Source organism: Boleophthalmus pectinirostris, unplaced genomic scaffold (genome assembly GCF_026225935.1).
Source record: "Boleophthalmus pectinirostris isolate CB_2022bp ecotype Guang Dong unplaced genomic scaffold, ASM2622593v1 HiC_scaffold_18, whole genome shotgun sequence".
Taxonomy (NCBI): domain Eukaryota; kingdom Metazoa; phylum Chordata; class Actinopteri; order Gobiiformes; family Gobiidae; genus Boleophthalmus; species Boleophthalmus pectinirostris.
The window spans coordinates 10,274,813-10,291,100 of record NW_026571133.1 but is presented as its reverse complement, the minus strand read 5'-3'; the positions used below and the strand labels follow the sequence as shown (position 1 = coordinate 10,291,100).

The 16,288-nt window shown below is 37.2% G+C and overlaps 1 protein-coding gene across 2 annotated transcripts in view; it reads right to left on the bottom strand.

The window, feature by feature from the left end:
* Positions 1-540: 540 nt before the first annotated feature.
* Positions 541-16,288, bottom strand: part of LOC110164842 (dynamin-1-like protein) — a 28,356-nt gene continuing 12,608 nt past the window's right edge. The window contains exons 15-18 of one of the 2 annotated variants that reach the window (XM_055153261.1): positions 10,425-10,565; positions 10,242-10,351; positions 7,057-7,216; positions 541-4,083 (exon numbers count right to left, since the gene is read on the bottom strand). In XM_055153261.1, the coding sequence (XP_055009236.1) occupies positions 4,027-4,083; positions 7,057-7,216; positions 10,242-10,351; positions 10,425-10,565 (468 nt within the window). In that variant the 3' untranslated portion in view covers positions 541-4,026. The remainder of the gene's footprint in view (positions 4,084-7,056; positions 7,217-10,241; positions 10,352-10,424; positions 10,566-16,288) is intronic. The other variant, XM_020929978.2, reaches the window with a different exon arrangement.

Here is a 16,288-nt window from a genome sequence, read left to right as displayed (position 1 = left end):
GTGAACAAGATAAAAAAATGTAAGTACTTTTAGCTTAACAAAAAGAGGATTTGTTGGCGCATAGTAATTTGCATGATTAATAATCCTAATAACCTTCTTTTGGAGTAGAAACATTTTATTAATATTTGATTTATAAGTATTTCCCCATATTTCCACAGAGTAGTTTAGGTACTTAGGAACTTACCTGTGCTGGTATTGAATGTAACTTTAATGCCATACTCTGGAACATTCAAGGTAAAGCAATACCAACTCAATGAAGTCAAGCAAGTGGGAAACCGCTGCAACACAAAAGTTACACAGCGCATCTTTAAGAAATATTCAGGTCTCTTACTACACTGCGCTGAAGGATTAGACAGGGCCAAGGGAAGTCTAGCATGAAATAAAAATATCAGCAGTTTTAAATTACTTGTCAAAACATTAGCAGCGGGCGGCGTATTAATTAAAGTGTAAACAATGAAAAATAATTGTAAACACTGTTATTAATGTCAGTTTATCTCAGTCGAGCCGCAATCTTAAAACAAAACAACAACGACAACAATGTGCTCAAATGGCAATAAAATACCTCTATTTATTCTCAATGGCAACACACAGTGCACTAGAAATGACACGAGTTTCATGACCGTGATATGTAAACAACAGAATTAAATGAGCTGCTGCACCAATAGTCAGGCAGCAGTGCAGTAACAATATTCACACAACATCACATTTAACGAGAATAATAAATAAAGGTTCAGATGGCAACACAGTGTAAGGACCAGTGGGCTTCTTTACATTATTACAGAAAGTCAACGCAACCCAATACAGCTCTGGAGAAAACACCAAATAGAATAAGTATTATGTATTATATAAGCTGGATGGAGAATAATGTGATTAAAAGGTGTATTATGTAACTTTTTGTGGTGCAGGGTCCACGGTGTGCTTCCATGGAGATGATAACGCTTTGCCTTAAAAGAAAATAAAGCCTGAAAACACACCAAGCAAAGCAATAACATCTCCATGGATATGGATATGGTATAAACGCAATGTCTATTATGTCTAAAACTTAACTTTTTAATGTTGTCAAGATCTTTTTCCCTACGGTTGTGGAGATTCAACATTAAATTACTCCATTTTTTTTCTCCAGAGCTGTACATTATATATGAAGATATGTACAAAGTATCAAATGAGCTACAAATGCAATGAAAACCATTACAACATAAACAATCCCTGCAAATACTTTCAAACTGAACTCCTACTGCAAAATAATTTCACAAAAAGCTGGGACCCTGTGTAAAAAAGTCTTTCTTCACATGGTTTCAGTAGTCAGAATATTTGTTTTGAATCTGAACCCCACAGATAGAGTAGTAAACTATTTATAATCTAAACTGTAAACTAATGCTTCTAAATGTTGTTTTAGTATCTTAATATTTACGTATCTGTCCACAATTCAGGGTATAACCCACATATGAACCAAAGTACTGGGTTAATCTACAACAGTACCAGCCAACCCTAAAAAGATTAACTGATTTTTTTTAGTTCTGCCATTACATCTGCCTCCATTTTATTCATGAATTTTGGCTTTCTGTTTATCAGTGCAATTTTGAGTACTTATTATCATTCAAAACATAGAATACTACATTTTTCACTCTGAAAACCATGAACAGAGACTTTTTATAACCTGAATTGTAACAAGTTGTTTTCTGTTTCTTAATATATACAGTATATCTATGTATTTTAACAAGTAGCTGACCACTATCCTAGCCTGATTCATCAGTCAGTTTCACTTTGTAGAAACTGTCTGACCTCGCAGAGTTAGAATTTGTTCGCTTGACGGTAGGCAGGTACTTTTTTCATTTAACCAGTCGCTGCCATTTGGTCGTGAGGTATGTAATGCGCTGCTAACGGGGCTAACTGGTATATTAAGCAAATCTCGTAGGAAGAAGGGCAATAACGTCTTTCCCCTTGATAAAATTCACCAAACATTCTCTTTGTTCCGGCTTTAAATCCTCGATCTCGGGAATCGTTGCCAAAACAAAATATATGGCTCTTCACTGATTGGCCGGTGCCTGGACCCGCACTTCTGGGGGTTTTGCGAACCGTCTAGTGTAGTCTGATTCCTGACCTAGTCGCTGGAGAGAAATTAAATTCATTGGAGACATTAGGTGGCGCCAGAGTGGCTACCGCTATCCAGGGTATACCCCATTTATGACCCAAAGTACTAGGTTGAACTACACTGAATAAAATGTGCTTTAATAATTTTCCAATGACGTTTGCCTTCACTTTATTCATGTGTTTTGGTCTCCTGGTTATTTGAGTACTTTTCACTATTCAAAACATAGAATACTACTGTTCATAATCTCAATTGTAAATGAATGCCGAGTTGTTTTCTTAATGTGTACAGTATATCTAAGTATTTTGACGACTAGCTGGCCACAATCCAAGGTATGCCCCATCTATGACCCAAAATACTGCGTTGATCTACATCCGTACCAGCCAACGCAGCATAAAGCAGTGAATAAAATTCAGTTTTATTGGTCTTGCAGTGACGTTTTTACACAGTGTCCCCAATTCTCCTGAACTTGATCTGTACACCTAAAGGAAAATGGTTTATGACTAGATGAATAATATATTTGTATCTTGAGCCAAAACGATATCAAATGCTTTTGTGTAGCTGCCAAAAACAGCAGTGAAACTTTTGAATTTCCACTTCATCTGAAAGTACATTTCCATATTGGTTAACCGCAGTCTGTCACAGTATTTCTCTGGCTGCACTCTTTGTACCTTCAGAAGCTACAGGTGGCATCTACTAGTAGTTTTAAATATCTTACTTTTCACGTTAGCAATGATAAAGGCAGTGCATTCTCAAATACTTCTAGACAACAAGCATTACTCAAGTATAAATAATAACGTTATATTTCCTTACGTTGTATTTTTCTTGTTGTGGCATCTAGTTTTAAATATCTTACTTGTAAAGACGCATTGTGTAACTTTTCGTTTGGGGGTCCATCACCTGCTTGTTTCTGTGATTACGTTTACACTGAAGTGAATCACCGTATCGGAAACACGTCATTTCTGTGTCCACAATCCTTCCTTATCCACACAGCTTTGAGCATATTTGTTTACATTTTACAGAAACGAAACTTAAAACCACATGGCTAAATTGTATAAACTAAGCGCTCAAAAAACAGCTCGCTATTGTGCGCTGATGCGGTTCAGTTTCTCTCGGACTAAAGGACATGACTCAGTGGATCATAAGTGTTCTTTCTGTGACAGAGGGGTGTTCTGCTGATGGTGAGTCTGTTCTGTGCTTCTGTCGCGTTGGAGATGGTTCATGTTAAACTTTTCAGAGATTATACATCTGCAGGTCATAAGCATAAACCGTATACATGAATGGACATATATTCTAGCCTCTTAGCGTTTTGATGGTGAATTACTTCGCGGTGCATAGACCTACGTCAGCGTATCAGCGTTTTCAGGCGTCCACACAGTGCTGGATCAACGACTTGAATACGTACTAGTGTGGATGGGGCCTATGCCTATGATCACTGCTTTGCCTGGAATGTTCCGCAGTACGCCATTAAACAGCTCCATCTTACATTTATTCAATTACAGGTGATTTTATAGCTCAAAAATACCAAGAAAAACAGGCGTTCTGACTGTGAGCGGGATTGTCTCTCCGTAGATCTGACCTGGAACTTGGTCTGGTTTGGTCTCCAGGAAGATAGAAAGGTTTAATGTCATACTGTGAAACATTCCAGTTAAAGCAACAACAGTTTTCCACGGAGAAAAGCATTTGACGGACACTCAAACAGAAAAGTTACACAACGCAACTTTAACATTACCAATAACATAGGCAGTGCATTCTCAAATACAACAAGCATTACTCAAGTATAAATAAAAACAGTAGATTTGATCCAGGTGGCTACGGGCCGAGATAATACCAACAATATGTTTAAATAAGGATCAGTGCATTTGGAGAATTCAAGTTTGGACGTGAGAGCGTGAAGCGTCGGACCTTAGGCATGAAGAGAGATGAGGAGATAGTGATCACCACAGATGTGTCTCTCTGATCTCGGCGATCACCTGGCTCGCTTTCTGCAGCGCCTGCGGACAAAGACACATGAGGGAAAATCATTTGACTTTTTACTCAAACTTACATTTCTAATATAACTTGTAGAACCACTTCTACTCACTACCTACTACCTACTACTACATACTACTACCACCTACTACGATGTACTACTACCTACCACCATCTGCTACTACATACTACTACAACCTATTATCATCTACTACTACATACTACCACCACCTACTACAACCTACTACTACCTACTATCATCTACTACTACATACTTCTACTACCTCCTACAACTACTATCACCTACTAATACCTACTACTACTACCTACTATCATCTATTACTACCTTGTACTACCATCTACTGCCACCTTGTACTACCTACTACCATCTACTTCCACCTACCACTACCTACTACTACCATCTACTCCTACCTTGTACTACCTACTACTATCTACTACTACCACCTACTACCTACTATCATCTACTAGTACCAACAACTTCTACCTACTACCACTAACTACTACTACTAACTACTATCTACTACCACCGTGTGCTACCTACTATCTACTACTACCTACTACTATCTACCACTACCTACTACTATCTACTACCTACTATCATCTACTACTACCTTGTACTACCTACTACTATCTACTACTACATACTTCTACTGCCTACTACAACTACTACTACTACTACCTACTATCTATCACTACCTACTACTACCACAACCTTCTACCTACTACCACTAACTAATGGCACCATCTACTACTAACTACTAACTAACTATTACCTACTACTACCACCACCATCTACTACTACTACTACTACTACTACTACTACTACTACTACTACTACTACTACTACTACTACTACTACTACTACTACTACTACTACTACTACTACCAATTACTACTACTACCAATTACTACAACTCCTACTTCTACTATTTACTAACAACTACCTCTACTACTAAAAGTACTGCATTACTACATGTGACTGGCTCTCTGCTACGCCTGCAGACAAAATACACACATTGGAAAATATTTGACTTTTCCCCCAAACTAGTGGTTCTACAATAACTTACTTCTGCTACCACCACTCCTTCCTAAGTACTGCCATTTAATACTATTTACTACTTACTAACAACTACTAAATTAATAAATGTGACTGCCTTTCTGCAGCCCCTCTGGAGAAAATACATGCACTGGAAAATATTTGACTTTTTCCTCCAAATAGTGATTCTATAATAACTTATACTTCCTCCTGCCATCTACTTTGATTTACTATCTACTAACAACTACCAGATTACTACATCTGGCTCTTTCTTCTTTGTTTGTGGACAAAATACACACATTGGAAAATCAGTTGACTTTTTCCTTGAATTAGTGGTTCCGCAATAACTTCTACTAGCACCACTATCATTATAGAACAATTTACAAATTGTTAACAACTACCTCCAGTACCACAACTACTACTGTTACTAAGTACTACCCACTAAGACTACATCTGGCTGGCCATCTGTAATGCCTGTGGAAACAATACACACACAGGAAAATACTTTGACTTTTTCTCAAGCTAGTGGCTTTACAAGAACCTGTGATTCTGCTACCACTTCTACTTACTAACTACTGACAAAACTACCACATCTTATTACCCTCCAAGGCACACTTCACAATCAATACATCAAATCTGGTACTAAACTGGGATTAAACCAGGAAATACATCTGGACTAAACCAAGAGACTAAACCAGCATTAAACCAGGACTGAACCGAGAGATTAAACCAGGACTGAACCAAGAGACAAACACAGGAGACTTTTAAAACAAGAGACTAAAACAACAGACTGAATCAGGACTAAACTATGACTGGACCAAGACTAAACCAAGACTAAACTAAACTAAACTAGTGACTACTACAACTACTGATACTAGTATTATTTATGACTAATTAACATTTTACAAATTTAGAAACATTGAAAACTAATTTGTGAACTTTAGTTAATTTTGCTATGGATTTTCAAGGTCCCATATTACACAAAACTGACTCTTGTGAGCTTTTAGCCATGTTATAATGTTGTTACCTGCTCAAAAACATACCTGGAGTTGCGTTTTGTTTCATTCACACGTTTGGGTAGTAATACTTACAGTATACTTCTTCAAAGCTCAAAATGCTCTGTTCCACTTTGTGATGTCATGTAGAGGTAGTTTTCAAGTTAACAGCTATCTTTTACCTTTTCAATTCAAGAGAGATTGTCAATTCCACAGCTAAAATCATCAATCAATTATCCAAATCATTCTAGTGAAGGTGTATGGGTTTTAAAAACACAGAGGAGCACTTTTATTACCACGTGACATCACAAGGTAAACAGATTATTTTCTGTTTGAGAGAAGAACACAGCCTAAATATGTAGGATTTGGATCTTAAACATACGTAAATGAAACAAAACAAAACTTATTTTTGATTAGGAAACAACATTATAACATAGACCAAAAAATAGCGTAATATGGGCCCTTTAAACTCTTAAAGGTGCACTGTGTAACTTTCAGGGGAAATGCCATTGCTGCCATTGCTTTGTGTGCAATATTCCACAGTACGTCATTAAACATACCCATCTTGCATTACTTCAATTAAAGTTTTTATTTCTCAAAAATACATTGAAATACATGCAATACATGTTTTACATGTTTTTATGGAAATAACCAAGTTTAATACAATATGGTGGCACATTCCAGTGGCACTAACAAGTACCACCTCCTACTCCTCCTCCTCCTACTCCTCCTACTCCTCCTCCTCCTAGTACTACTGCCACCACCAACTACTACCAACTACTACCTACTACGTACAACGTACTATGTACTACCACTCCCACTTCTACTTATGTACTAACAACTACCTCTACTACTACAAGTACTGAATAACTACATGTGACTGGCTCTCTGCTAAAAGCAATACTTAGGTAGCACAACAAATACTGGACCATCTCTGTACAAACCTGTAACATATCTGCAGCCTCCTTGCGTCTCTGCGCCATGTCTTCCGATTCGGTGAGGAGGTCGTTGAGGAGCCCAGACTTGTACAGCTGTCCCACTAGCTCACTCTGCAGACTGTCCTTCACGTGGTTCACCAGGAAGTGCATCACAGCTTTTGGCACGCTGCAGAGGACAACACAAGGACAGAGTTAGGGCAGTGAAATTATCCAGATAAAATCACGACTATGGCTGATCTTGCACTTGCCCCATTGTGTCCTTTTCATAGTCTGATTTCTGTTCTTTTTTATGTTATATTACAATGCAGGTGGGAGAGCAGAGCCAAAACCTTTGTAGCTCAGCTGGCAAGAAACACCACTGCAACATTACGTGATCTTTCTTAGTCGCTCTTACCTTTTTGCTGAAAATAAAACACCTAAACAGAACTATGGACGCTCCTATTGATCACAGGCTCCTGAAAATGTGTTGGTTAAATCAATTTTGCATTTTTTCTCTAGTTCTGTCTATAATTTGGCTATGTCTGCTAATGTATACAATGTGTCTCCATGGTAACTGGTGAAAAATCCGTCAAAACACATACATGTAGAACTCCATTTCTCCATAGATCTGACCTTTAACCTGTCTCCACAGTAGGGATGTGCAAAAATATCAAAATATCAATATATCATATCGTTTAATGTGATGATACAGTATCAGTATCATGGGCTGCTGTATCAATATATCACCAAGAGTATTTTTTGGTATATTTTACTAAATTATTTTGTCACAGAGCTAGTTTTGTTGTTTGTTTAGAGTAACAAAGCTCGTTTATGCAACACATTTTCACTGTTTTGAAGATTAAAATGTTTATGTTTCATATTCTCTTTGCATAAGAAGTGGTTTAACAAAGACTTTTAGTATCACAGACATGATTTAGCCTTTATTTTTTATTGAACCGTATCAAATTGATTTGAAATATATCATATATAATCGAAGGTGGGCTGTATCGAGGTATGTATCGTATGTATGTATCGGCAACTTCTTAATGATACCCAGCTCTACTCCACCGTGATTACAAAGTTTATTTCCAGACTGTGCAATAATCTAGGCAAAATGGTACTATCTCCATGGAGACAAGCAAGTACCAGAAAAGCGACATAGTGCATCTTTAATATGTCACAAATGCCGTGCACGCTGTCTGTCAAACTTTTGAGACCTTGTGCCCGTCGTGCGGCAGAGCAAACAGACAGAAAGAGCAGCTGGTTCGGAACACGGAGGCAAGATGGCCGACTGATTTCCACAGATGGAGAGACTGGAGTGTGAGCTGCCAGGTGGCTCTGCTGTACTGTATGCGATCCTGCTAATGCCAACGCTTTAGGAGAGTGGCTATAATGTGCAATCACAGGGGAATGTAATATTGAATCTGCTGTTTTCTCTTGAAGATCTGAAGTTTGTGGATTGTCACTAATTATGTTTTAAGTACTGCAGATGTTTTATTCACTGGAAAACGGTGCAGAAAAATGAAATATAAAGCGAGCCAACATAAAGTGATTTCTGAATACTGGTTTGGGAAGAGGTGAGTCGCAAGGACGTTAAGAGTTTGCATGTATATGTGGTGTATTATTGATACTTTGCAGCTGATGTCCTAAATACTCCCTGGGGGTGTGATGGTAACTGTAGGCATGCTCTGTCTGAGGCTTTATTACTTTAATCTTTTAACGTAACCTTACCAGAAAGAACTGACTTTGTGAGTGACTCTTGTTCAAATAACATTATAGTCACCTAAACCTAAACAGAACCATGAATGCTCGTATTGACCACGGGCTCCTGAAAATGTGCTGTTTACACCCACTTTGTATTTTTTCAGATGATCTTAAAACTTATTTGGTTGTGTTTGCTAATTTGTGCACTGTGTCTCCATGGCAACTGGTGAACGTTCCACCTATGCACAAACATGTAGAACACCCCCAGCATGATGCCAATGCAAAGTATCCATTGGCAGCCTTGTTTCTGCCAGTCTACCCCAGGGAAGACGCATAAGGTTGTCCAAAAAAAAAAAAGAAAAGGATATCCAGAAACTAAATCAATAGTAAAATGAGTATCAAAAACTAGTATGAAAAAATGCATAGAACATAAAAGAGAGACAAAAAAGTTTAAAATGTCTTAATATGCTGTATATTAGAACTATAAGACCTAGGGGTATAACAATATCCAAGTCTCATGATACGATATCATCACGATATGCACCTCATGGTACGATATTTATTGTGATATCGTGGGAAAGCTCAAGATATGAAGGGGAGGCTCACGATTAGGGATGTAACAATATCCAAATCTCTTGGTACAAAATTTTCACAATATACATCTCACGGTACGATATTTATTGCAATATTTTGTGGAGGCTAAACAGCTGAAACTGATAATATGCAACTTTTTCCTCTTAAAATGCCTTGACAAGACTTAATTTAAAGAACTAAGAATTAAAAGTGCTTAGAGCTGTTATTTCTTCTTGTAGTCTGCACTGAAACAGAGCAAAGGATCATGGCCTATGTAGTTCCCTCTGTCTTTTTTTTTCTATTGCTGCACCATAACTCTTAATGTAAGCAAAGAGACTTGTAATTCGATATATTGTGATGGTCCACGATATTATTGTAAGAACTCTGACGATTCGATATCACGATATGTTGGTGATTGTTACATCCCTAATAAGATCTCTTGGTATTATTACATAAAGTCTTTTGTACTGCAAATTACATAATATTGTCAAAAGCAAAAGCAAACACTAGCTATAAAAATGAAAGGCATTATGTAATTCTGAACCTATTTACAAATACTATACCCTGAGTCAACTTTCAAAACTAAAATTATCAGGCTGGTAAATTTTTCTATGGATTTTAAAGGTCCTGTATTACACAAAATTGACTCTTGTGAGCTTTTAGTCGTGTTATAATGCCGTTAACTCTTCAAAAACATACCATCATTCACACGTTTTAGTAATCCTGCATTATTAGTCTGACTACATCTCTAAAGCTCAAACCTCAAGATGTCATGAAGTTGTTTAGGAGAGATTGTCAATTCCAGGGCTGAAATCAATTCTGAACTTATTTACAAATACTATACCCTGAGTCAACATTGTTAGACATTTAAAATAATACAGAAACAAGTATAAAATAACAGCTTTATGGAGAAAACTTTTAAATATTTATTGTACCTGTCTTGAATGTTCTTTCTCACAATCAGGAAATAGGATTTGATGAGGCGTTCAATGACCTCACAGTCTCTCTGCTCACGTGAAGACAGCTTCCGGGCAACTGGCACAGGCTAGACCACAGACACATGTTTTAATGAGCGTATGACTTTAATTATTCAGGCAGTGCTGGTTATGCAGATTTACATTAGTTACCACATCGAGAAGGTTGACAGCTCCTTTGAGGGGACTTCCAGGGCCAGAGCTCGGGGCATCTTCTCCCTTCTTCAGCATCCCCCTCCAGTTCCCTGTGCCGTCCTGTTCAGGCTGGGGACCGGCAGCTGGAGCCTGGAGAAGAGAAGAGAAACAGAAATATAAAACCTTAACCACCAGATAGAAAACAAACTATCGCTTAAAGATGCACTGTAACTTTTTGGTTAGGGATCTGTCATCTGCTTGTTTCTATGGATATGCCACTGGAATGTTCCACTATATAACTCTATGTCCTATCATCTTTGCACTGTTTTCCTTACGATCTCTTTTACCTGAGATAATTTTATGACTTAATTTACTTACTTACTACTTAATTTAATTACTTATTTCTTGTACATATACATTTATATAATTATGCCTTATTTGACACCAGTCTCTTGCTACGTGTGTTTATTTTGAATTTATTATTACCATTTATATTTTTTCTCTTTCTTATTAATAATATAATGAGATGTGTGAGCTACTATGTAAATATTTCCCTTGTGGACCAACACAGTTTATCTATCTCTTTCTAAATGCTTCTGCTCACCCTTGTATGTATACTGCACATCTTTGGCGCAACTACAAGAAAAAGAGTTTGCAGAGTTTGACAGTGGCCTATAATGACTCTTTGAGAAGCTTACTGAAAGTGCTGAGGTTCTGTAGCGCCAGTGAAATGTTTGTAAATTCTGGTGTGAGACCCTGTGTTGTCATGATCAGATGTTGTATTTATTAATTTATGTGTAGAGCCATGAATCTGAGCAATCGAATCATTGAAGCTCTAGTGTGTCCTGTGAGGAGCTCTGTCAGATTTACCTCTAAGCTGTGGAGACACTGCCGCTCTTGTCTGTATACATTATAACATGCACTGTATATTTACATTTTTTTATTCTTACTATTTTCTTTTTAATACTATGAACCAGATATTACGTGCTCTTAATAAAGATTGAATTGAATTGAACTGAATATGACAATAAACAGATCTAACTTACAATTATTCAGTTACAGGTGGTTTTATAGCTCAGAAATGGCTTTAAAACAAAAACAAAAAAACAGGCATTTTGACTGTGAGCGAGGTCGCCTCTCCACAGATCTGACCTGTAACTTGGTCTGGTTTGGTCTCCGTGAAGATAGAAAAGTTTAATACCATATTGTGAAACATTCCAGGCAAAGCGATAACATCTCAACAAGTATTTGATGGACCTTCCAGCTGCTTTTCTCCCAATTTGCAGGTCAGATCTGTGTAGAGTATGAATATCTGTTTCTTCTAGGTACTTCTGAGCTATAAAACCTCCTGTAATTGAATAAATGTAAGGTAGAACTGTTTAATGTCAAACTGTGGAACATTCCAGGCAGAACAATGACATATCCATGGAAAAAAGCATTTGACGGACCCTCCACCAAAAAAGTTACACAATGTACCTTTGAAGACCAGACAGAAAACTAACAATTGCTTAATATTCAGGCTAACAAGGACTGGTAGCTAGGATTGAATGCACTGGGAAACCACACAGGCATGTACTGCACTGAGAATAAAAACGCACACAACATGCTACAGGCACAGAATAGCACTAGCGCAAATTAGCATTCAGTTAAGACATAAACATATAAGTGAAAAAAAAATTCTGCTAACTACGTGCTAACAATTTGACTGGGAATAGTTAATCTTCGAAGATTGAAAATGCGGAGAAATATGTAGCTACGGACAGAGTATGGATTGGAGTTAAGGCTACATCAAATTAGCACTGAGTTAAACACAGTAGAAGTCTATGTGGTGGGGTGAAAAATAATACAGCTATTATAATTATGTTGAATTATGTGCTAACAACTTGATGAGAATATATGTTCTAAATGTGAAAATATGGAGGAATAAGTAGCTACAGATATAGTGGGGTACAACTGTTACTCCGACATACCGCCACTCTGACACCTTTAATGTCGCCATTCTGACAACTTACTAATAGTTTGGAGCGTCAACTTTATGCCTTGTATACCCACATGGGCACCTCAAAACCAGAGCTAAAACCAGAACTAAAACCAGAACTAAAACCAGGACTAAAATCAGGACTAAAATCAGGACTAAATCAGAACTAAAACAGGACTAAACCAAAACTAAAACCAGGACTGAACCAGAACTAAAACCAGGACTAAACCAGGACTAAAACAGGACTAAAACAGGACTAAACCAGGACTAAAACCAGGACTAAACCAGGACTAAAACCAGAACTAAAACCGGGACTAAACCAGAAATAAAACCAGGACTGAACCAGAACTAAAACCAGGACTAAAACCAGAACTAAAACCAGAACTAAAACCAGGACTAAACCAGAACTAAAACAAGAACTAAAACCAGGACTAAAACCAGGACTAAAACAGAACTAAAACAGGACTAAACCAGGACTAAAACCAGAACTAAAACCAGGACTAAAACCAGAACTAAAACCAGAACTAAAACCAGAGCTAAAACCAGAGCTAAAACCAGGACTAAACCAGGTTTAAACCAGGATTTAACCAGGACTAAACTATGCCGAGGTACGCAACGCCCCTCCTACATCTCCTACGCTGCCAGTTCTGAAAACATTTCCCTGAAAAAAGAGCTGCCGCAACTTAATAATTACCTTGTGTCGGAATGGCAGAATGTTGAAAAAAAAAAAAAAGCTAACATGCCATCACTCCGACCAAGGCAAAAAAATATATAAAAATGTTGGAGTGCAGGTACGTTTGATAAAAAAATGGAAATGAAAATGAAATATGTCAGAATGGCAGCATGTAACCAGATACAGTTTAGCACCACAGTATAGCAAATTAGCATTCAGTTAAACACACAGTAGAAATCTATGTGATTACTACAATATTAAAAGGGCGCAAAATAATCAAGCAGTGATAATTTTTTTGAATTATGCGCTAAGAACTTGACAAGAATATATGCTGTTCTAAATGTGAAAATATTCAGAAATAAGTAGCTACAGACACAATATAGCACCAGGGCTATTGCAAATTAGCATTCAGTTTGTAAATTGTAGAAATCTATGTGGTTACTACAACATTTAAGGGCCGCAAAATAATCAGACTGTTGTAATTATTTTGAATTATGCACTAACAATCTGACCAGGATTATTTTCAAGAATGTAAATATGAAGAAATACTATAGCTACAGGAAAAATAGAGCAAGTTAGCATTCAGTTAAGACATAAAACACATAGGTGAAAAACTCTGTTGCGCTAACTTCACTAACGCTATCTGCGCTAACTAGTTTGACACAATTTAACAGAGATCATCCGAATGATTGAAGATTGAAAATATAAAAAAATAAGTAGCTATAGGTAAAGTATAGATTAGAGCTAAAGCTAATTAGCATTCCATTAAACACATAGTATTAATTTAATATTTTAAGGGCACCTATAACAATCAAACAGTTGTAATTATTTTGAAATATGCGCTAACAATCTGGAATGTTTTAAAGATTGTAAATATGATAAAATATGTGGCTACAGGCAAAATATAGCAAGTTAATCTGACCAGGATTGTTTTAAAGATTGTAAATATGAAGAAATACATAGCTACAGGCTAAATATAGCAAGTTAGCATTCAGTTAAGACAAAAACATATAGTGCAACAGATTTTTTCACCTAACTACACTGTGACACAATGTTTGAACACTGAAAATATGAAGAAATAAGTAGCTACAGGTTAAGTATATATTCCAGCTAAGACTATAACAAATTAGCATTTAGTTAAACACGTATCTATGTGGTTACTACAAAATTTAAGGGCCGCAAAATAATACAACTATCATAACAACTTTGAATTATGTGCTAACAATCTCACTAAGAATATTTGCATGTTCTAAGATTAAAAATATGAAGAAATAAGTAGATACAGGCACAATGTACAAATTTAGCTTCCAGTTAAACACAGTAGAAATCTATTGGACTTAACTATTTTAAAATAAATGGGCTGCAAAGTAAAAGAAAAACAAATTATTTCAAGTATGCTAACAATTCGTCTAGGAATATATGGTCTAATATTGAAACTGTAGAGAAATAAGAAGAATCAACAAAGCAATGAAGACTAAAATATCTGCTCTGAAGAACAGTTGTATTGGCAGATAAGCATAAGGGAAACAAATTGCTACAATGGCACTAGTTACAAAAACACAGTAGTAGGGAGGGAGTTTGTACTTGTTGTTACACTTGTTCTAAATTGTGCACTTACAGCCCATAGAGGTTTTGATTGTGAACAACTGTCCTGCTATCCAATATGCTTGGGTACAAAAAACATCACAAAAGTTTAGAAAAGGAAATGGGATCAGAAGGGATGGTAAGGCTGCAACGGAAATCACAATTTGAATAGTCTCAAATATTAAACTATTTTCTGATCTCTGTTATAATGTTGTTACCTCATCACAAACAGACCTGGAGTTGTGTTTTGTTTCATTCACACGTTTAATACACAAAACCTGCATATTTAATCTCCATACACCTTCACTTCATTCCAGTTCAGGAATTTCCTATCTTTACTTGTCATGAACTGGCTCAGGGTTCAGACAAGATGGAGTCCACACATGTTTAAAAAGGATTACATAAATAGATATTAAAAACAGGATGCAGGCAAAGTTGTGGCCGCATGGGCAGGAATGGGCAGTCTCCAGCGGCCAGCATTTAAGGATGGTGTGCCCTCTACCAGGTGCAGCTAATGGTCAGCCCCTCCCACTCGCTGGAACCTGTAGGGGAGGGGGAGAGAGCCAGCACACACACACACGCACACAAGCACACACAAAGCCCAGGTTGGGGTCGTAACACTACTCAACAAAATGTAAAAGGATTTATTAACTTGAAAGCTACTGCTTCATCATGACACCACAGAGCATTTTGAGTTTTGTAGATGGAGCCAGACTAATAATAAAGGGTTACTCAATGTGAATGAAACAAAACACAACTCCAAACACAAATGTTTTTGAGGCGGTAACAGCATTATAACATGGCTCAAAGCTCACAAGAGTTAGTTTTGTATAATACAGGACCTTTGATTATCAGCTCCTGCAATTATACAAGTAACAGGATTCCCTTTGCAAACAACAAAAACTTGCCAAGCCTGTACTTTAATTCTCTACAAAAATGCAAAAAAAGTTTAATAGTTTGGCAATTATTATCAATAATCTCTCAAATATTAAAGGTGCACTATGCAACTTTTTTGGTCCATCTGCTTGTCTCTGTATATTTATATATTATAAGTATAATACTTGTATTATAATATATGCAAAAGATAAAGCATAAAGGTAAGCAGGTGTCGACTCCTCATCAGAAAAAAGTTACATAGTGAATCTTTAAGGCTCCTGGATGGGCGCTGTTCTAGTAACATAAAATTCGAAAACAAATTAGTTAGAATAGTACAAAAATTTGCAAGTGAACTATATTTTTCTCAAATTGAACAGCCCTAACAGGGAAAGTCAGTAAACAAGGTGCAGAATATGTTTGTCTTTTTAATGCAAGTCCACGCAGGCTGAAGGGAAGCAAAACAAGAGCATGACGTGAGCACACAGATTCAGTGTTCATGCCAACACAGCAGTAACCCATGCATCCATCCATCCACCCCCAGCCCCGGCAGCAGCCTGTAGACAGGCTACAATCCAGGGAGCCACAGCCTACATGCCCACCTTGGCCCCTACCATGTCTGCTCCAGCCACAGGGGGCTCGCCAGGGGCCACAGCCGGGCCTTTGCCAACAGACTAGCAGAAAAATGAGAGGGAATGGGGAAAGAGAAGACAAAAATACGCTCTGAGAAGAAATGTAGGGAGAGAAAAGGCGACTGGTGCTCAG